This window comes from Sprattus sprattus, assembly GCF_963457725.1.
Source record: "Sprattus sprattus genome assembly, chromosome: 11".
Taxonomy (NCBI): Eukaryota; Metazoa; Chordata; class Actinopteri; order Clupeiformes; family Clupeidae; genus Sprattus; species Sprattus sprattus.
This window is the reverse complement of record NC_137909.1, coordinates 1,740,001-1,762,891: the sequence shown is the minus strand read 5'-3', so window position 1 is coordinate 1,762,891 and position 22,891 is coordinate 1,740,001. Positions and strand designations below refer to the sequence as shown.

Below are 22,891 nucleotides of genomic sequence, written 5' to 3'. Positions count from 1 at the left end.
CAATGTAAAAGTTGTCCTGTGTCGCTCACGCTCATTGGTGTTTTCATAGCAACAGTCTTATGACAGTGAAGAGCAGGCAGCATTTCACAGAGCAAGCACAAACAGAATTAAAGCTGCAAGCAGCGTTGAGCGGGCCCGAGCACACGCGCGCACGTCGGGGAAGGCGCTGGTCGACGGCCGACGCGCACCGCACAGCCGTCCGTCAAGCGTAGAGCAGGCCGTGAGAATGCCACGTACATCAAAACATCACAACAATACAGCGCAAAGAATAATGAAAGCGACGTTTCCAACCACCAACAGGTGGCGCTATAGGCGAGTGGCATTATGGGCAAATGTCCGCGTTCAGGCCGGGTCCAGCCTCCACTCTATGACTTTTGGTCATGATCAGACAATGTGCAACGTTGCCAACCACCAACAGGTGGCGCTATAGGCGAGTGGCATTATGGGCATATCTCCACGTTCAGGCCTGGTCCAGCGTCCACCCTATGACTTTTGGTCAGGATCAGACAATGTGCGATGTTTCCAACCACCAACAGGTGGCGCTATAGGTGAGTGGCATTATGGGCATACGTCCGCGTTCAGGCCGGGTCCAGCGTCCACCCTTTGAATTTTAGTCAGGATCAGAAAATGTGCAACGTTTCCAACCACCAACAGGTGGCGCTATAGGCGAGTGGCATTATGGGCATATGTCCGCGTTCAGGCCGGGTCCAGCGTCCACCCTATGAAGTTTGGTCAGGATCGGACAATGTGCAACGTTTCCAACCACCAACAGGTTGCTCTATAGGCGAGTGGCATTATGGGCATATGTAAGCGTTCAGGACGGGTCCAGCTTCCACCCTATGATGTTTGGTCAGGATCGGACAATGCAAGCAGGAATTATCAGTGACTTTGTGTTTTGTGGCGAGCACTGGCGAGTCGTAAAAGTTTGAGGGTCTGCCACGCCCACACCTTTCAGATTTTGAACAAACCCTACATACATTTTGATCCCCCATCGCTGAAGAGTACCCTGACCAAGTTTGAAGGCTTACCATTAAATCTGTAGGAGGAGTTCGATCAGATGCGAGGTGTGGAAATGGCGAGCACTGGCAGGTCGTAAAAGTTTGAGGGTCTGCCACGCCCACACCTTTGAGATTTTGAACAATCCCTCAATACAATTTGATCCCCCATGGCTGAAGAGTATCCTGACCAAGTTTGAAGGGATTTCCATTAAATCTGTAGGAGGAGTTCGATCAGATGCGAGGTGTGGAAATGGCGAGCACTGGCGAGTCGTAAAAGTTTGAGGGTCTGCCACGCCCACATCTTTGAGATTTTGAACAATCCCTCAATAAAATGTCATCCCCCATGGCTGAAGAGTATCCTGACCAAGTTTGAAGGCGTTACCATTAAATCTGTAGGAGGAGTTCGATCAGACGCCAGGTGTGGAAACAGAGTCACGATTCCAAACACCAACAGGTGGCGCTATAGGCGTGTGGCATTATAGGCATATGTCCGCGTTCAGGCCGGATCAAGCTTCCACCCTATGACGTTTGGTCAGGATCGGACAATGCAGGCTGGAATTATAAGTGACTTTGCGTTTTGTGGCGAGCAACGGCGAGTCGTAAAAGTCTGAGGGTCAGCCACGCCCACACCTTTGAGATTTTGGACAATCCCTCAATACAATTTGATCCCCCATGGCTGAAGAGTATCCTGACCAACTTTGAAGGCATTTCCATGAAATCTGTAGGAGGAGTTCGATCAGATGCAAGGTGTGGAAACGGGCAAAAACAGGCAAAAACGCAGTCAAAATGCACATTCCACTCAAAATTGCCAACTTCCTGTTTACCTGCCACCTTTTCGTCAATACACTTTTTGTGCGTCCGGGCATGACCAAAAAGTGTACCGAATTTTTTTTTTGCTAAGCCAAACTAACCCCAATGCATAGGGGTATTTGCAATTTTCTAGGGGGCGCTACAGAGCCATTTTGCCCCGCCCCATAACATTTTAAACGCAAAAGATCTTAGATTTCCCGGCATAACGTCCCTACCAAATTTGGTGAGTTTTCCAGCAAGTTTCATTAAGAAAAAAATAATAATAAGAAGAACCAGAAACAGTAGAATTACAATAGGGCTTCGCTGCTTTTAGCAGCTCGGGCCCTAATTAAAGCTGCAAGCAGCGTTGAACGGGCCAGAGCACGCGCTTACGCACGTCGGGGAAGGCGCTGGTCGACGGCCGACGCGCACCGCACAGCCGTCCGTCAAGCTTACAGCAAGCCGTGAGAATGCCACGTTCATCACAACATCGCAACAATACATCGCAAAGATAAAGAAAGCGACATTTCCAGCCACCAACAGGTGCCGCTATAGGCGAGTGGCATTATGGGCATATGTCTGTGTTCAGGCCGGGTCCAGCGTCCACCCTATGACTTTTGGTCAGGATCAGAAAATGTGCAATGTTTCCAACCACCAACAGGTGGCACTATAGGCAAGTGGCATTATGGGCATATGTCCGTGTTCAGGCCGGGTCCAGCGTCCACCCTATGAAGTTTGGTCAGGATCGGACATTGAGCGATGTTTCCAACCACCAACAGGTGTCGTTATAGGCGAGTGGCATTATTGGCATATGTACGCGTTCAGGTCGGGTCCAGCGTCCACCCTATGACTTTTGGTCAGGATCGGACAATGCAGGCAGGAGTTTTAAGTGACTTTGTGGTTTTGGCGAGCACTGGCGAGTCGTAAACGTTTGATGGTCTGCCACGCCCACACCTTTGAGATTTTGAACAATCCCTCAATAAAATTTGATCCCCCATGGCTGAAGAGTATCCTGACCAAGTTTGAAGGCGTTACCATTAAATCTGTAGGAGGAGTTCGATCAGACGCCAGGTGTGGAAATAGAGTCACGATTCCAACCACCAACAGGTGGCGCTATAGGTGTGTGGCATTATAGGCATATGTCCGCGTTCAGGCCGGATCCAGCTTCCACCCTATGACTTTTGGTCAGGATCAGAAAATGTGCAATGTTTCCAACCACCAACAGGTGGCACTATAGGCGAGTGGCATTATTGGCATATGTACGCGTTCAGGTCGGGTCCAGCGTCCACCCTATGACTTTTGGTCAGGATCGGACAATGCAGGCAGGAGTTTTAAGTGACTTTGTGGTTTTTGCGAGCACTGGCGAGTCGTAAACGTTTGATGGTCTGCCACGCCCACACCTTTGAGATTTTGAACAATCCCTCAATAAAATTTGATCCCCCATGGCTGAAGAGTATCCTGACCAAGTTTGAAGGCGTTACCATTAAATCTGTAGGAGGAGTTCGATCAGATGCGAGGTGTTGAAACGGGCAAAAACAGGCAAAAACGCGGTCAAAACGCACATTCCACTCAAAATTGCCAACTTCCTGTTTACCTGCCACCTTTTCGTCATACTTTTTGTGCGTCCGGGCATGACAAAAAAGTGTACCGAATTTTTTTTTTGCTATACCAAACTAACCCCAATGCATAGGGGTATTTGCAATTTTCTAGGGGGCGCTACAGAGCCATTTTGCCCCGCCCCATAACATTTTAAACGCAAAAGATCTTAGATTTCCCGGCATAACGTCCCTACCAAATTTGGTGAGTTTTCCAGCAAGTTTCATTAAGAAAAAAAAATTAAAAGAAGAACCAGAAACAGTAGAATTACACTAGGGCTTCGCTGCTTTCAGCAGCTCGGGCCCTAATTAAAGCTGCAAGCAGCGTTGAACGGGCCAGAGGACGCGCTTACGCACGTCGGGGAAGGCGCTGGTCGACGGCCGACGCGCACCGCACAGCCGTCCGTCAAGCTTACAGCAAGCCTTGAGAATGCCACGTTCATCACAACATCGCAACAATACAGCGCAAAGAATAAAGAAAGCGACATTTCCAACCACCAACAGGTGGCGCTATAGGCAAGTGGCATTATGGGCATATGTCTGTGTTCAGGTCGGGTCCAGCGTCCACCCTATGACTTTTGGTCAGGATCGGACAATGCAGGCAGGAGTTTTAAGTGACTGTGGTTTTGACGAGCACTGGCGAGTCGTAAACGTTTGACGGTCTGCCACTCCCACACCTTTGAGCTTTTGAACAATCCCTCAATAAAATTTGATCCCCCATGGCTGAAGAGTATCCTGACCAAGTTTGAAGGCATTACCATTAAATCTGTAGGAGGAGTTCGATCAGATGCGAGGTGTGGAAACGGGCAAAAACGCCGTCAAAATGCATATTTGCCAACTTCCTGTTGACCTTCCACCATGGCATCAATACACTTTTTGGTGCGTCTGGGCATGCGTTTATACCAAACTAACTCCAATGCATAGGGGTATTTGTAATGTTCTAGGGGGCGCTACAGAGCAATTTTGCCCCGCCCCAAAAATCCTGCAATGCAAAAGATCTTAGATTTCCCGCCATAACGTCCCTGCCAAGTTTTCGAGCAACTTTGGAAAAAAATAACAATAAGAAACAGTAGAATTACAATAGGGCTTTGCTGCTTCAGCAGCTCGGGCCCTAACAAGAATCCATACAATCCTAATAGGGCTTCGCTGCTTAAGCAGCTCGGGCCCTAATAATAATAATAATAATAATAATACATTTTATTTAAAGCGCCTTTCATGACACCCAAGGTCGCTTCACAAACAATCATCTCATTACAATTACAATAATCTCATAGAAATAAATAAAAATAAGAAAAATTAAAGTCAGTCAGTCAGTCCATAAGCTATCTTGAAGAAATATCTAATAACCAGAAACAGTAGAATAACAATAGGGCTTCGCTGCTTTCAGCAGCTCGGGCCCTAACTAGCCATCAACCTTTTAACAGAGAAAATACCGAAAGGTAAACGAACAAAAGTGTGGCTGTATTTTGCACAAAAAGATTCAAACATCACTACGTGCAGCAAATGCAACAAAACAATTTCGTTTAAAGAGGGGAGAGAAGGCAAGTGTCAACGGCAGATCAGCAACCGCAGACTGAAAAATAAACGGAGATGACAGCAAAACTTAACTAGTCTCTTAAAGGGACAGTACACATTTTCTCGTATTCAGTGTGTTCAAGTAACAAGATTAACCATAAACAAGATAGAAAAGATAGGTATAAAACAAATCAGAAAATGGTGACATTTTATGAATTAAATGCAATAAAAATAAGACATTTTTGACTCCAAAGGCAAATATGCATTGCTCATACTTTTGCAAAAATAATTTTGATGCTGTAGTGTGTACAGAGTGTGTGTTTTTGTATTTATTTATATTTATTTAAGTATACTTTAAACTTTTGTTTACAGTTAACATATTATTATTGTAAGTTTGAAGTTAAAAAGTTTTAAGCTGCGGTTTGAAGCCAAGTGTTTTGTGTGTATTTATATTTATAGTATACTTTAAACAGTAAATATATTGTTCAATTTTCTTTAATGTGGTCAATCGTTTAAAAAAAAAAGTATCGGTTCAGGCACCGCTTAGGCACCGGTATCGTTTTAAAAGTATCGGTTTAGCACCGGTATCGGAAAAAACCCAAACGATACCCATCCCTAGTCTAGATGCAAGACAACAGAATGAATGTTATTTTCTACATATCAATTTACTGTTAAGCTGTGACCCCTTTGTAATCACCAACATTTTGATAGCCAATGAATTTACTATACTCAGTACTCAATACTTTTTCTCAGTATACTGTAACGGATTACAATAACATTCATTTTGTTTTGGTCCCAAGACAGTTCCAATGTGCCTAGAATTTGCTTGTTTTATGAGTACTCTGTGTGTTAAATGAGTACTCTCTGTCAGTGGCGGACCTAGTCATTTGGGGGCCTAAGGCGAACATAGCCAGGGGCCCTATTCATCCGTCCTTTTAATGCAAAAAAAAAAAGGGCCACCTCAAAGCAGGGGCGGACTTGGGGGAAAAAGTGGCCCGGGAGTTGTCTGTCAGAGCGGCCCACTTAATATACGGTGCGTTGCCCGCTCAATGTATGCAAAATACCCATACACTTAACATAATTTTGGATGATTACAAAGAAATAACATTATATATGTTTTTTAATAACATTTGGATCCACAAATTTGCCTGGATGGACACATGGAATAAAATGATACTGGCTATTGTAACACTCCAAGGTAGGTATAGTTTGCTACATGAATATGCTTAACTCTGGGCTAGTATCAGATGGTTAGGCCTATATGTATACCTACAGAGCCTTTAGGAATAAATGTCAGCAGAGAAAGAGTACACAATTTTTTTGATAATGATTAGGGCGACCTACATTAAGCAATATCATTTTTTTTGTAGGCTGATTAACTCATACAGCAATACCTTTTTGTATAGTAGATGGCAGCACACAATCAAAATATTTCCCCTCTACCTACATAGCTACAGTAGCTAGTTATTTGGAAGAAAGTTGCATTCAGGAGCCTTCATAAACAAACATGATTTGGCTCCACATTAAAGGCACCCAGTGCAACTTTATGTAAACATTCAATGAAAAATAAACATTCAATTTCTAGTCTTTTTTACACGTAGTAAGTTTCAATAACTCCATACCATTACATATCGACATTCAAGGAGCAAAGATGAGACGTCGTTGTGTGGTGAGAACTGATAGAAAATCGTAAACAACAACAATCGCCGGTGGGGAGAAGCCATTTTTCCATTGACTGGAAGCCTGCTTTATTTATTGTAGGTTACAAAAACTAAAGAAAATGGCGGCGATTGTTGTTGTTATCGATTTTCTATCAGTTCTCACCACACAACGACGTCTCATCTTTGCTGCTTGAATGTCGGTATGTAATGGTATGGAGTTATTGAAACTTACTACGTGTAAAAAAGACTAGAAATTGAATGTTTATTTTTAAGCCTCGAAAGTTGCACTGGGTGCCTTTAAATTATCCCACTTTTTCATTATCCACATGTCTCAAATGTTGTATGATGCAACATAGCTTTACAGGATACATAAAATATGTCCAGTAACAACGTAAAGAAGGGGGCAACATATAAGTCAAAACCAACTATATTTATTGACTGATCTCGAAAGTATTGGCTTACAAAAGCTAAATAAGTCTTCACAAAGAAAATAACTCAGTGTTAGGGCAAAAAGCGAACATTCACACTGTACAACCTATGAAAAGTGACAGTGGTAGCCTACAAAAAAGGAATACAGACCGCGTTAGCCACTTCACGTCGTGCTAGCCATGATTTTCTTTCGTTCCAATTCTTGGATGTAGGATTCCATCCTTTGTAGAAACCTGTTGAATCGATACATTTGGTGTACGAAGTCCTAATTGTTTTGTTGTCAATTTATCTTAATTAGTACGCCGACAGAGAAAAAAAATCTCCTTTTCCTGAAAGCAGTTTGTCGCCACAATCGCCCTTAAGGTCCGCCGCCACTGGTTTGAACTTTATTGTAGAAATGAATAGAACAGAACATACGATGGGGTGTAAACATCAGTGGTAATGGTAGTGTTGCATGCTGGGTGTGTGATTATGTGTGTGTGTGTGTGTGTAGGGGTGTTAAAGGTGTCTACGAACGAGACACGCAAGTATTAGGCTAGAGTGATTGACATTTAATAACAAGTAAACATAGTAAGACTGACGGAGGAGATTAGAAAATAGTAAGAAAATAGTAACCATGAGTGTGAATACAGGTCACTAGGAGTAGTATAAATAGCAGACAGTGATTCTTGATGGTTATCATTAGAGGTATATAATGTATTCGGTGAAGCAAGGAAAACTGTCGCAACTGACGATATCTGCGGGAGGGCCGGTTGGTTATAGACTTGGGCCATCCCGTCGGCCCATTACTGCCTGGATGGGCAATTTATCATGGGCCTTCTGCTGGGTGAGGGCCTAAGGCAGTTGCCTAGTTCGCCTCTATGGTAGGTCTGCCACTGCTCTCTGTGTGTTAAATGAGTACTCTGTGTGTTTTATGAGTACTCTGTGTGTTAAATGAGTACTCTCTGTGTTAAATGAGTACTCTTTGTGTTTAATGCGTACTCTGTGTTTTTGATTTATGTTTGTTCATTTTGTGTGCACTTGTTTGGGGTTGATGTAGAGCAGTGCTTCCCAAACTGGGGTACACGTGCTCCCAGGGGTACACGAGGGGGTACGTGGGGGAACTAATTTCAAAGTGAAAAAGCCCATTACATTTTCAAACTGACCTATAAATAGACATGACATCTTAAATAGTCTGAATAGCCCAGTCGCAATCCTAAACATACACTCATGTATACATTGTAGTGTTCAGAAAAATAATTACACTGCCAGAAATAGCTACAGGTGGGTTAGTAGCTGGAGATTGAATGTCTGAAGGGGTACGGGACTGTAAAAAGTTTGTTAACCATTTGTAGCTTTTGATACTGTTGTCCTCTATATATTTCCCACCGCAAAACAGCTCAGAATACTTAACGGCCCCGGCATAACAGCTTATACTTCAATGGAACGAACAATACAGCCTCTCGGTTTGTCCACACCATCATCTCACCGTCTCATTGCCGAGTGGATGCATGTACGGCCCCGGCATAAATAAATAAAACTTAAAAAGAACAATAGTGTGCTTGCAAGCACACTAATAACAAATGCCAGCATTACTAAATATATCTTCTCCCTTCTCCCTATCTGTTTCTGAAATTGATGTCTACTAACATAAATGTTCTCTCTCCCCTATAGCATGTTCCAATCGCTGATGGAAGTGGAACTATTGCTCCTCACCCCCACCACTCCGCATCTACACACATGGACAGCTGAACTCTACCCACTCACTTTCTTCCTTCTCTCCCTTTTCTTTCCCTACTAATCAAGACTATCTCCGCTACGGGACGCTGCCGTAGTCTCTGCACCTGGTCTACCTGGAGGAACCCTCGGCCAATCGCACCCACCGCCACTGCATTGGCGTACACCTACTCTACCCAATACCCTATGCTAGCATTTATATACAATATACATTATTGCCACCACTGAAATGTTTCTTTGTCCCTACATCCCTTACCCCTGTAACAGTAACCCTACTGGTACAGTAATCTGGTCTTGCCTGTATCATCACTGTATTTACCACCAGATGTCTGTATACATATTATGTCCAGCGACCAAATGCTGGCTGTGTATAACCCCTGTTGCTTCCTTTCCCCTTCTGCCAAACAACCCTTCCCCTTCCCCCTTTCCCCCCTTCCCACCTTCCTGTCTCCACCCAGCCAACCTCAAGCAGATGGGTCCCCCCTTATGTGCCGTGGTTCTGCTTAAGGTTTCTTCCTGCCCAACAGGGAGTTTTTCCTTGCCCCTGTTGCCGTTGTGCATGCACTAAGGGGGTTTAGGCTCTGGGCTCTGTTAAGCGCCTAGAGGCAATTGTATTGTTATGGCGCTATACAAATACAAAAAATTGAATTGAATACAGTTAATCAACTGAAAAAGATGCTAGACTTACCCGGTGGTACTCCATCATGCACCCAGGAGTCTTGCAACTTCATCTTGTCCTCTTGCTCATAGGGGCCAAAAAGCAGCCCATCCCTCTCCTGACGCAGGTAATATGACCCTTCAAGGTCCCGGATAACTGGTAACTCTGTCTTCAGGGACTTAACCTCGGGCACTGTTGCTGTGACAACATACTGGTGATGGACAGGTATGGTAGGGTGTTCAAAACCAATCATCTGACCCAACTCCCGTGCCCAGAAACCTAAGCAGCAGCCAAATAAAGATAAGGAATAAAAAGAATAACTTAATGAAATAACTTTCTGATTTAACATTAAGCAATTTCAGCAGAAGCTAATCTTCCACAGTGTTTATAAATACATACATACACATATGTGCTGTACATACATCAGATCAAATGATGCAAGCACTCATTTCAGAATAAGAAATTGCTAGGTATGCTTACAACATACAAGGAATTTGTCTTGGTTGTTTAGAGCAAACACAGGGAAAACAAACATAAATATAGAATATAAAAATCTGAATACACATTAACAAGACATCTTAAATTTCCCTATCAACAATTAATTTAACTCTAATAGTTGAATTGCTAATGAGCCAATGGCGTATGCTTGAGTGCACCTAAACAGTGGGAGCCTTCTGATTACATATAACAGATGACAGTCTATTTTAGTGGAAGGCTTTCTAAAGCCATGTGGCACTCATGATAAAGTTGACATCAGCAAGGAACTTTTGCCACAGCTCCAACTATTCTGGAACATGGGCGGATCTATGGGCTGGCAGCTGCCCCCACTATCACGGAACCCCAGTTGCCACACCAGGCCAGACGCCCCCATACATCTAAAAACATCATCATGCTAAATGTCATTGAGAACAGTGTGACTGACTGTATGGCTATTTCATATCAGACGAAACAAATGAACTTGTCTACCATTCATGTTGTATGGATACAAGCTCCGATATCAAAAGCACCTGCAGGACATTATTCAGTAGCCAATAGCATTTGTGGATCGTACATTCTAATGTCTGTTGATTCATCCTGAGCATTGTTTGCAGAAAGTAACTGTGACTTTTGCAATAGTCTGCAATTCAACCCATGAAAGCAAGTACAGTGTGGTGGATTGAAAAAGGTAAAGGACATGTGCAAACAAAAGTGCTTTCAGCCAGGCACAGGAATATTGAAGGGCAGTTGCTCTGCCCTGGAAAAAAGGGGCAACACGTTAATTTTTGTCACCGCCGCTGCCACGCCCCCGTCCCCTGATCGCAAATTTTGCCAATATAATTTTAAACTCTGACTAACCGCCGCTGCCACGCCCCCGTCTCCTGATTGCATATTCCGAGATTATTTTATGTAGGCATGCATGAAGTTCTGCAGCCGTAATACTATTTAGAAAATATATATATTTCCTTCGGAGGGGCAACTTCAGTAGAGGAGGGCAAACGGGCAGTTGCCTGAGCCCCCTCCTGTGCACGTCTCTGCTTCCAGCTGTGGACTGAAACTATAATTCAGGTTGGGAACTTGACCTGATTCCAGGCCACCCTGTTAATGTTGACCACCAGACCACTCATTTTGTAGGCTGACCCTATTTTTTTATGAAACTGGTACAAGACTAGTTACACATTTGGCCATTATGTTCATCTGGGAGAAGAATATTGGGACTGACCACCAAGTAGCATGAATCTGATAAGAATAATTTCTGATCAACTATATTTTTCAAGTAAATGTTCTTGTTAGTTTGCCATATTCTAATATTGTGCAACATGTGTTCTTAGAACTTCAATCATTCATTCTTTATTCATTATTTGATCTCCATCACCTTCCACTAAATGGTCACTAGTGTTCCTGGGGTCCACACAAAACCGACAACAAAAAAGACAACAATTTAAAATCACACAGCATCAATAAGACAAGAATATACCATATAAGCCAAATAGAAAGATCAGAAAGAGGTGAAATGACTCTACCTTAAGATATTAAGATATTTTGTAGTAACTCTACCTTAATAGTCACTATCATAAGGGTTAGCTACATTAAGATATTATTCTAATTATTTGAAATGTTATAGTGTACCTGCAGATGGCACTGTTGATTTTTGTCACTGAAGGTGAAAAGGTTACGTTTCTACGGTAACGTTACTGTAGGCTGTTTCACTGTCCAAGATTTCCCTAGCTTACGCTGCATGACTGCACACTGGCAAGTCCATGGTCTAATAATGTACTATTTAGTTGAAACATAAAGCCTTCAGTGTCATATTATCGCTTTGTTGCACTCATTGCTATGACAACATTCCTCCACGTAGATGTAAGACATGCTAACTTTGTAGCCTATGGGCCGTAGTGTCACCATGTTATTAGCTACTTTGCTAGCCATGTTGGATATGTTGTGTAAGTGTGTGTTCCATTGTATGGCCTGGATTAAACAGCTGTAGTGGACAGCAACAATGTGTCTTGTATTGTATCGTATTGTATCCCCCCTAACACTCAAAAATAGTTACATAGTTTTGTGGTTGTAGTGATAACATTAACATATTTGTTCAGTTAGTTAAGTGAAGTTGTAAAATATGAACTACTAGTGAAGTGGAGGAGAATGGGGGGTAGGTAAGATGCTGAGTTATGCTGGAGGACAGCAGGAGAGGTAGGGGCTGGAATATCCTTGAAGTTCGGTGTGCCAGATGTCATTCACTCCCATGGGCTCCTCCTGAACTTTGTTAAAAAAACATAATTTTACTAGATCATCCATATGGTTACTTGATTAGGCATTGTGTCCAAGATGACTGAGGGTTGTGCAGGAGAGAAATGTACAGACCAGAGTTTAGTAGCAGAAGGGAGACATACAGACCAGAGTTTAGTAGCAGAAGGGAGACGTACAGACCAGAGTTTAGTAGCAGAAGGGAGACGTACAGACCAGAGTTTAGTAGCAGAAGGGAGACATACAGACCAGAGTTTAGTAGCAGAAGGGAGACATACAGACCAGAGTTTAGTAGCAGAAGGGAGACATACAGACCAGAGTTTAGTAGCAGAAGGGAGACATACAGACCAGAGTTTAGTAGCAGAAGGGAGACGTACAGACCAGAGTTTAGTAGCAGAAGGGAGACATACAGACCAGAGTTTAGTAGCAGAAGGGAGACGTACAGACCAGAGTTTGGTAGCAGAAGGGAGACGTACAGACCAGAGTTTAGTAGCAGAAGGGAGACGTACAGACCAGAGTTTGGTAACAGTGCCAGCATTGAGGGTTGTGCAGAAGAGAGATGTACAGACCAGAGTTTAGTAGCAGCGCCAGCACTGCGTTTATGCTTTCCCTTTTTTTTTTTTTTTTTCTTAAATCAAACTAAATAATGTTCAAAAAGCAAACCAACAGATAAGATGCCTCCTTTCCGGCTAAAGTACACTTTGCTGGATGGATAGTCAGCCCTGCATTCTTGATCAGGTCCAACACCAGACCCAGATGATACAGGTGCTCTTCCAAGCTACCACTGTACACAATACTATCGTCTAAATAGGCTGCTGCAAAGCCTTCTGTGCCCCGTGGGACCTGGTTCATTATCCTCTTAACGGTTGCAGGGGCCCCAAGAGTCACCTCCTGGCAGTCAGCTGCCAAGGGCACCTACCATACTTGGCCTTGCCCAACCGTCCCTCCAAATCATCTGTTCTGGCCATAGGATAGGGGTCAAATTTCAGAGTAGAATTAACTTCCGCAGATCCAGGCAAAAGCGCAAGCTCCCGTCCTTCATTGGAACCAGCAAGACAGGGCTGCTCCATTTCCTGCGTGATTTAATGTTCAATGGTTCAAGGTTCAATGGCGCCCATCCGCTGCATGAAGTGCAACTCCTCCCTAAGGGCTAGAAGCAGATGCCCGGGGACACAGCTCACTGGCTGACACACTGGCTGACCCTCCTTCAGGATCACATGGTGCTCCCCAGGTGAGTACGCCCCAGCTGTTCTGAACCTCCTTCAGGACCACATGGTGCTCCCCAGGTGAGTACGCCCCAGCTGTTCTGAACCTCCTTCAGGATCACATGGTGCTCCCCAGGTGAGTACGTCCCAGCTGTTCTGACCCTCCTTCAGGACCACATGGTGCTCCCCAGGTGAGTACGCCCCAGCTGTTCTGACCCTCCTTTAGAACCACATGTTGCTCCACCAGGTGAATACGCCCCAGCTGTTCTGTCAGCAGACCCCGTGGAAGGACCTGCTGCAGCTGAAGTTGGCACTTTGGAGGAAGGTGCCCTAGGTCGCTCTCTGCCTTCTCCTAGCTTGCTGGGAGATACAGTTCTTCATACCCCACCTCCTTCTCCACTGCCTGGATCAACAGGGCATCCTCCATTAACTCTGGGCACTCAACCCATTGCTTCATGAAGCTGATGTGGAAGATTTGATGTTTTTATTGCCCCGCTCTGGCATCTCCACCTCATCTGTCACATGCCCCATCTTCCTAGTCACTGTGTACGGCCCCTGTCATTGGGACAACAGCTTGATGTCAGAGCTGGGGAGTAGCAGAATTTCACAGTCACCAGGATTAAATTCACTGCCCTAGCAACGCTCTTTCACAACATCCAAGGGACTTTGGCCACGGTGGGCATTGAAGACTGCAGCATTTCACAATATGCAAAAAAAAACAATATGTGGTCCCAGTCTTTCCCCGTCTTGGACATGAACTTCCAAAGCATGCTCACAAACCAGGCCGACTGTCTGAGGATGACAGTGGGTGCTACGGACAAGTTTTATGCCTAACAACTGGTATACCTGCCTGAATGTATGGCTCATGAAGTTGGGTTCCTGATCTGTCAAGACTTTGCGTGGTATGCCCACCCTTGATAATAGTTGTAGAGTCACATTACATCAAAACTCATTTTTTTGTTGAAAATATGTAAATGTCTGGGGTACATTTCATAACGACACGTGTTTTTGACAAAACACTGCACGGAAACCAAGATTATCGGGCCCGTACACGCTGTGATACAGCCGCGAATGATCACCATTCCTGGTTGATCGCGGACATTCCCCCGAAATATCCGTCTGCCGCATACGAACGGAATTTCCCGGAAACAGACTGGCGAGGGGAGGGGGGGCGATGTGTTTAGCATTCTCACCTCCTGCTGACAGAGGTGCGAAATGCTCTTATTAGCATATTGACTGTCAGCAGTCTAGCCACACACACCCTGCTGCAGCCATTGGTTGAAAACGACAAGGAATTTAATTAAAACGTCTTGTGATGAGTCGGAATGAGATTCTGTCTATTGGTCAGCTTTCAACTGACAAAACGTATCCCCTCCCATTTACAGCTATTGCCCCATAAAAACGAAATTAAAATGTACTCGATAATAATTTAATTAATATCCTGACTTTAGGGTTTTGCTCCAGGGTTATCACAATTCTTGATTTGCCTTCCCTTTTCAGAGTTCTGTCTTTAGGGTTTTGATTCTTGCTTTGCCTTTCATTTTCAGAGTTCGAGGGTTGCAATGTACTTTCGAGGCTGTTCCACTCATATTCCGGAGCTTCCTCTCTGTAATGTTCTTAATATTCACTTTTGGCATGTAATTATACAGTCGGGCTTACTCTGATATTGAGATAGTCGTTTCGCAACTTGGGACATGTTTGCCACTCGTGAACATCCAACCTGTGTCTTTTCAGGTAGATTTTGAAACCGTACGCGAGCTTCGCGAGTATCGAACCTGCGCTTTTCAGGTTAATGGTACTGTGTACCAAATGGTGCTGTGTCTAACCGCTTAGCCACCTTGCTGGTAAAGATTTACGCTCTTCGGTGCGACCAAGTCACTGGTTTATCATTCCTCCCTCCTCTGGGGTATTTCTCTTCTGTTACTGGAGCGTGGGAATTGGGAATTTTTCAGTGGACTTATGTGAAGTTTTAATTATGTTCACTTAAAGGTGCCCGAGGCAACATTAGAAGCTTGAGACTCGAATAATATATGTTCAATTTCTAGTCTTTTTTACACGTAGCAAGTTTCAATAACACCATACCATTACATATCGACATTCAAGGAGCAAAGATGAGACGTTGTTGTGTGGTGAGAACTGATAAAAACTGAAAAAAATCGCCTGGCTTCTGTTTTCCACGGTAGATTGCAGGTTATGCTAGAAATGGCTTAGCATGGGTGGGATGGGGAAAGATAACACCTTTCCATCCAGACGCAAATTTAGCTTATCGGAATCTGTAAGTGGTTTCCAAATATATATATATAGTTGATCTGTCTTATTTGACGAAGCAGTGAGTTAGCTGTCTTTCAATATCTCTTGTCGAATTATCTCACATGTTTATGGTGGTATGTGTTAAAAAGTTTTAACTTAGGCTATGTGTAATGTTCCTTACCTATATATTATTATTTCACCTTAATGTTCTTGAGATTCGTTTCTGGCATGTAATTATGCAGAGTCAGGCTTATTCTGATAACAGTCATTAACTTGGGCCATGGTTGCCACTAGCGGGGATCGAACCTGTGACTTTTAGGTTTTTGAAATCAGTGAAGCAGTGACGGGGTGCCTCCCCTGGCGGGGGGGGGGGGGGGGGGGGGAGTTGTTTTCAATCCAGGTCAATTCAATTAACATAACAAAACCTAGGCCTGGCCAAGGGGAAGGGGGGGGGGGCTTTCACACCAATGTGGGCTTCTACGGCAATACACAGGGTCGAAGACTGTCGTAAATCCCACATTTCATGCAGTGAAAAGAAATGTAAAAAGTGTAAATTGCTATTTTGTTGTTTGAACATATGGAGGTCTTATACAGAATCCAAAGCAGTCTTATACTGAGAGAGATGTGGATTAGCACACCCAATCATCTCAATCGGGCTACTCACACCCATTCATCTCAATAGGACTACTCACACCTATTCATCTCAATCGGACTACTTCTATACTTGATGGGCCTTTTCACGACGCAAATACACTTGTATATGATCAGTCAGTGAGTGAAATCTTTATTTCACATTTGGATTGGCCAATTTAAAATGATTAGTCACTTGTCATACAGTAGATATAATGAAATAAACTGATATAATCGGCGATGTTGTTGGAGGAACATTCTATTATGTCATCAAAAATGAATGGACATGTTTGCATGGAAGTGTAGGGGACAGGTTCAATTCCAGAACTTGATCAACAAGAGGATTTCTAGCCAAAGGTTTTCATCCCTACCTTTAAAAATCACAAAACTACTACTGGCAGGAGGAGCTGTATGGATTTCTTTGTGATGGTTCTGTGGTTCTGTGGTGATGAATTACTCTGGTATGAAAGCAATGAATCACTATGTGAAAGTGGTCATCAAACTATTCTCAAATTCTCTTTGTGAGTCTAGAGCAGACATGGGCAAAGTACGGCCCACGGGCCGTATACGGCCCCTTGGGCTTTTTAATCCGGCCCACCGAACTTGTCCAAATATTATTATTATTAAATTAAATTTTTCCTTTCTCCTGTAATGTCCACATTTCCCCGCTAGATGGCGCATGATCTTGCAATGCATGTGTGGGCCAAAGCTAGCTTTGTTTATTGTTTCCATGGTAACATGAGCCATCTCAGAATAATTCGCTTTTCTGTCGCAATTTCTGATATGCAGCACATGAAGGTAGGAGAACGGAGGGTAAAGAAAATGGTGCATGATCTTTGTCATGCATATTTTCAAATTGTGCACATGTAAAACAATATATATTTGAATGTTTATATTTTACTGCTATAAACATATAGAAAGCAGGTGTTATATTTGTCTTCTCTGTCAGTAGTTTGATTCGTATGCTAGGCTATTTGCAGATTCTGTTCCATTTGTCTCTCAATGATGGTCAATTATTATTAGGTAAAGAAGCAATATTTCGCAATTCCTATAGTGCCCTGCAACGCCGTATGGAAATTAACGGTCTGGGCCAAAAAAAAAAATCACTTATCGACTTATCGTTGCAGCTCTATGCCGCACAGAGCCTGCGTGGCTGCTCTAACCTGTTAATGTAAATAATAAAGAAGTTCAAGTGAGGTAATTGGTTTGGGCGCAGGCCTCAGATGTTTTCATGATGTTTGATCAGTCACGTTACGTCATTGTTTTTGTATTGTTCATGTTCGCGCAATTTGTTAAATTGCCTTGCAAATAAATGCTTTGCTACCTGTTAAAGGCCAAATCCTTTCATGTGATGATTTTTACATGTCATTTATATTAGTTCACACAAACACTCCATCCATCTGTTCCTGGCCCGGCCCCACTGTCAAATTTTAGAACCCATTGTGGCCCGCGAGTCAAAAAGTTTGCCCACCCCTGGTCTAGAGGCAACAATGACCAAACACACTGATAATTATAAAGTTTAAGAACAAACACACTAATGGTAATTTGAAAGTTTGTTATAAATTGTTACACTAGCAAAAAACCTGCACAGGAGGTAATCCAAACAATGTATATATTTGGGTATTAATTATTTAACACTGTATATATTTGGGTATTAATACTAAACACTATATATTTGGGTATTATTACTAAACAATGTATTTATTTGGGTATTAATTACTAAACACTCTATATATTTAGGTATTAATCACTAAACACTCTTAATATTTGGGTATTAATTACTAAACACTCTTAATATTTGGGTATTTTTCTAGGGAAGAACAGAATATAGATCTGTCTGGGTGATCTGATTTCAATCAAAAATAGACTTTTCAATAGTGGGTAGGAAATAATGTGATTTTTCTTTTAATTTATTTAACACAAATGTAAGGCTCTGTATTTTCACTATATACCAGATACCACATGTTGATACATCTAACACACTGATTATCTATTAGAGACTTTGCACACAAAAGTAATGTCTTCATCTCTTTCCATTCCTGAGATATTGATATCTAAAGTTGCCATTTCAGTCCATGACCCCTTTCTTAGAAATGGGGGACGGGAGCAGAATTTGTACAGATTCGGCCCCCAGCTGCTCTCTGCTGAGGACAACTGGCCTAAACCTGCCCCAACCAGACCAGACTACCCCTGCACCACCTGCTCCAGTTGTGGACTATTTTGATGCTGAGGGAGTGTGTGTGTGTATGTGTGTGTGTGTGTGTGTGTGTGTGTGTGTGTGTGTTGTGTGTGTGTGTGTGTGTGTGTGTGTGTGTGTGTGTGTGTGTGTGTGTGTGTGTGTGTGTGTGTGTGTGTGTGTGTGTGTGTGTGTGCGTGTGTGTGTGCATGTGTGCATGTTTGTGTGTGTGTGCGTGTGCGTGCATATATATGAGAGAGAGTGACAGGGAGAGACAGGGAAAGGAGAGAGAAATCAAGATTATGTTTGTGTGTATGTGTGTGTGTGCGTGAACTGAATGACCCTCAAGATAGTATAGAACGCAGTGCTACATCCTTAAATATGTTCTCTTTCTTCTCATGCTCCATTCCATTGAAAGTATATATGGATATCATCTTTCCTTTTCTCAGTTGAGCAATACAAAAACAGATGAGACTTGATATAAGAAATGGTTATGGTGGCGTAAACATGTAGCAAACGTTTAGCTATGAGCTATTTTTTGATGAAACAAGGGGTGGGTCCGGCTGTAAGGACTAGAAGTACAGACAATCAGGGGTCTAAAGTGTGTTCCTGTGAAGTACAGCTAAAGACATGCCCAGTGTCCCTCAGGAACACGTTTACAGGAGGCCTTTACACGGGTGATTTACAGGCCTCAGGAGAAGGACCAGAGTGAATGGGGTTTTTGTGGAGTTTTGTTTTTGAATTGCTGTTGCATACACCCCACCTCCTGCTCCTCTCAGAATGGGTCTGTATATTTAACGAGCCTAAATCAGGTTTGGCGACACTGAATGGTACATTATTTTGCCTGTGGTCTGTGGTTTAATGTTTCCCTCCTCATTCAGACATACAGAAGGCTATGTCTTCAAATCTCAACGCAAAAGATTAGATGGTCCCAAATTCAATGGATTAAATCTATTTGTGGTGCATGTAATTAGGGGTGGTTCCGTGAGCAGTGTGGGTTATGGAATATCTTATCAGGTCACAAGTTTTGAAGGTAAACAGGATCCCTCTGAGGACTTCACCCACATTCCAAAATCTGGACCTTTGACCTTATGCAAGCCTCTCTGAGGGGCAATATCGTGTGCCAGAGTGCACCTCTACAGAGTGCATGTTGTGGCCTACAGTAGCAAACTGAGAAGATAGTAACAACTTAAGCTGATACGTAGATCATGCGCCAGAGAGACAAAGGGAGTGAGCGATTTTGTGCGTGGAGGAGACAGATACACAAGGTTAGCTGGGCTAGCAGTGGAGGGGGTACGAAGTGAAGATAAGCCCAGCTGCACTAGAAACAAACAGACAAACACAGCCAGCAAGGAAGGAGAGAATATGCAATGAAATAGATATTATGTCAGGGAAGGAGGGAACCTAGGCAATGAAATAGATATTATGTCAGGGAAGGAGGGAACCTAGGCAATGAAATAGATAGTATGTCAGAGATATGTTAGGAGGAGCCGAGCATGCTAAGAGAAGGTCTGTATGGAATGTAGCAGGGAGAAGAGGATGATCTTCTTACACATCTGTGTTATTTCAGCAACCCAGTCATCCGTCAGCAGTAATTCTCTGATCACCAATACTCCTAACAGGTCCCATTACATTCCCACAGCCCCATAATAACCCTGCCATGAGGGGAGATGCGGGGAGGTGTCTGAATGTCACACCAGAGAATGAGCTGCACAGATCTGGACACACAGTTTCTAACCTCCTTAGCCTTGAATTGGGAACATTTGCAAGGAAAGTGGCCAAAACCACTGGAGAAACAAAGCACTTGGTGTCTCCAGCTTTCTACATTTCAGTAAAACATCTGCAAGGAAAAATCTAAATCACATCTGCTCACTTACTTTCTTATGAGAACTTAAGCCAGAAAGCAAAGACTGTAGAATGGTTTGTGTGTGAATTGATCAGAGATGTCATCACAACACAACAACATTGTGTTTATCAGAAAATGGACAAATACAAATAAAAAGGGTTAACATAAAGATTAAAGTTCAAAGGGTCCTGATATAGGTTCCCCCATACAGTGGAGAACTGACTTACATACAGCCGTATGATATGTGAAGCTCTACAAATAACACATGTAATAATTTCATGATAAGTTCCTCACACAGCAGCATGTGTGCAATAACAGAACTGTTGCACACACAGGCAAAAGTGGGTGCAAAGCCCTGTCTGACAAAACACATATTGGTCACCTGCTTGGGTAATGTTCAGTTGTGCTTATCAGAAGAGAAAAATAACTTCAACAAGAAAGAAAAAATCTTTACTCTCTAGCTGGAGGAAATCTATAGAAATAGATTTGGCTTAGAAACACTCAACTAGTCTGACTAGGAGGCGTATATCAGCTGCCTGCCTATCATTGGCTAGATTCTGCAGTGTTGGAAGTTTGGGATTGGTTGAAAGCACATCTGGGGATGGAAGCCAAAACCTTACCCAATATCCGTGGCTTTTGCGAACCCAGGAACCTCTCCCCCGTGAGACCCATTCGAATGAGTGAGTGGAACAGCAAACAGCTGCAAAAAGAGGCAGTTGTGCTGTAGGGTGGAATTTCTGATATGTGACGAATGTGTTCTTCACTTCTGAATACTACTCATTAAAGCTCCCTCTCCCTCTCTCTCTGTCTCACTGACTCTACAGTATACAGTGGGATCCAGAAGAACACTAAAAGTTATGATGGTATAGAAAGTTGTGAAGAGATTTAAGATACTGCACCATGTGTTTATCAGCTATTTAAGCTAACTTGTAGCATTGACCAACTCTTTTGTACAAAAGGTCAAATCTCATTGAGTGTTATGCCTTTCATTGAAGCATGCATTCAGATGATAGTCATGTGGACTCATCTTGGTCAAGTAAATCAACTTGAAGCTATTGTTCACCTTTTAAAAATATGACTTTGTCTCAAGTTTCCAGAACATTGCTTACTAAGCAATTTAGTGATTTCTCAGTGTCAAATATAGACTGAAGGAGTCCATGGGGCATGTATTGATCTTCTCATGGTGTGGTCACTTTCGATCCGCCTGATTGTACTCTTAAAACATCTGACCCAAAGTGCCACTTCTCTGTAGCACAGTGCCACTTCTCTGTAGCACTTTGGGTCAGATGTTTTAAGAGTACAATCAGGCGGATCGAAAGTGACCACACCATGAGAAGATCAATACATCAAGCTTTGTTAACAGATAAGCCATAGAAATAACTTCAGTACAGACCAAGAATTTGCCTATAATAAAGAATTCAAGACTCAAGTCAGCAAAACTACTGTCTTGAGAAGGCTGTCTATTAGTCGTCTCAGAGGAAAAGAAGCAGCCTTTAGACCACTTCTCAGGGAGAGAACCAAGGTCACACACTCAATGTCATGCCAGCATTTTACAGTGGATCACTGGAGAAAAGTACTGATGAATCCAAGTGTGTGTTTCCTGGCAGTACCAGAAGGGTGTAAGGAGATGAACAGAGGAGATTGATGCCACAGTGGAGGAAACCAGGCACTGTAGGGGGAATCTCCAGGTCTATGGGTTCCTGTCCTACTCTGTTGGACACCCTAGCACAAGTCCCCATCCGTTCTTCAGTGACATGCTAAACTCTGGTTTGCATCTTTGTGGATGAAGTGACCCTGAACACAGCTTAAAGCTTTGAAGAACTATTCGAACACCAAGGAGTGCTGACTATCATGCCCTCAGTCACTTGACCTCAACCTCACTGGACATGTATAGGGGCACGTGAACTGAGTGATCTATAATATCACAACAAGCTCTTTGGCACATTGTCAAATAATGGTGCAATCATCAGGTTTGGGACAAACTTCTGGAGTCTGAGTGCATGCTGTCTTTAAAAGAAAAGGGGATAATACCAATTACTACTATCATACTAGATGTTATTAGGATATTGATATATACAGCCGCGGAAAAAATTAAGAGACCACTTCAAAATGATCAGTTTCTCTGGTTTTACTATTTATTGGTATGTGTTAAAGTAAAATGTACATTTTTGTTTTATTCTATAACCTACTGGCAACATTCCTACCAAATTTCAAATAAAAATATTGTCATTTAGATCATTTATTTGCAGAAAAATGACAATTGGTCAAAATAGCAAAAATGATGCAGTGTCTTCAGATCTTGAATAATGCAAAGAAAACAAGCTCATATTCATTTTTAAACTACACAATACTAATGCTTACACTTAGGAAGAGTTCAGAAATCAATATTTGGTGGAATAACCTTGATTTAAAATCACAACTTTCATGTGTCTTGGCATGCTCTCCACCAGTCTTTCACATTGCCGTTGGGTGACTTTATGCTACTCCTGGCGCAAGAATTCAAGCAGCTCGGCTTCTTTTCATGGCTTGTGACCATCCATCTTCCTCTTGATCACATTTCAGAGGTTTTTTATGGGATTCAGGTCTCGAAATTGGGCTGGCCATGACAGGGTCCTGATCTGGTGGTACTCCATCCACACCTTTACTGGCCTGGCTGTGTGGCATGGAGCATTGCACTGCTGGAAAAAACACTTCTCAGA

General features: G+C 42.9%; 1 protein-coding gene across 1 annotated transcript in view; it reads right to left on the bottom strand.

The window, feature by feature from the left end:
• Positions 1-22,891, bottom strand: part of dmgdh (dimethylglycine dehydrogenase) — a 54,774-nt gene that overhangs the window by 25,976 nt on the left and 5,907 nt on the right. The window contains exon 6 of the mRNA XM_080847996.1: positions 9,392-9,640. Within this exon, the coding sequence (XP_080704122.1) occupies positions 9,392-9,640 (249 nt within the window). The remainder of the gene's footprint in view (positions 1-9,391; positions 9,641-22,891) is intronic.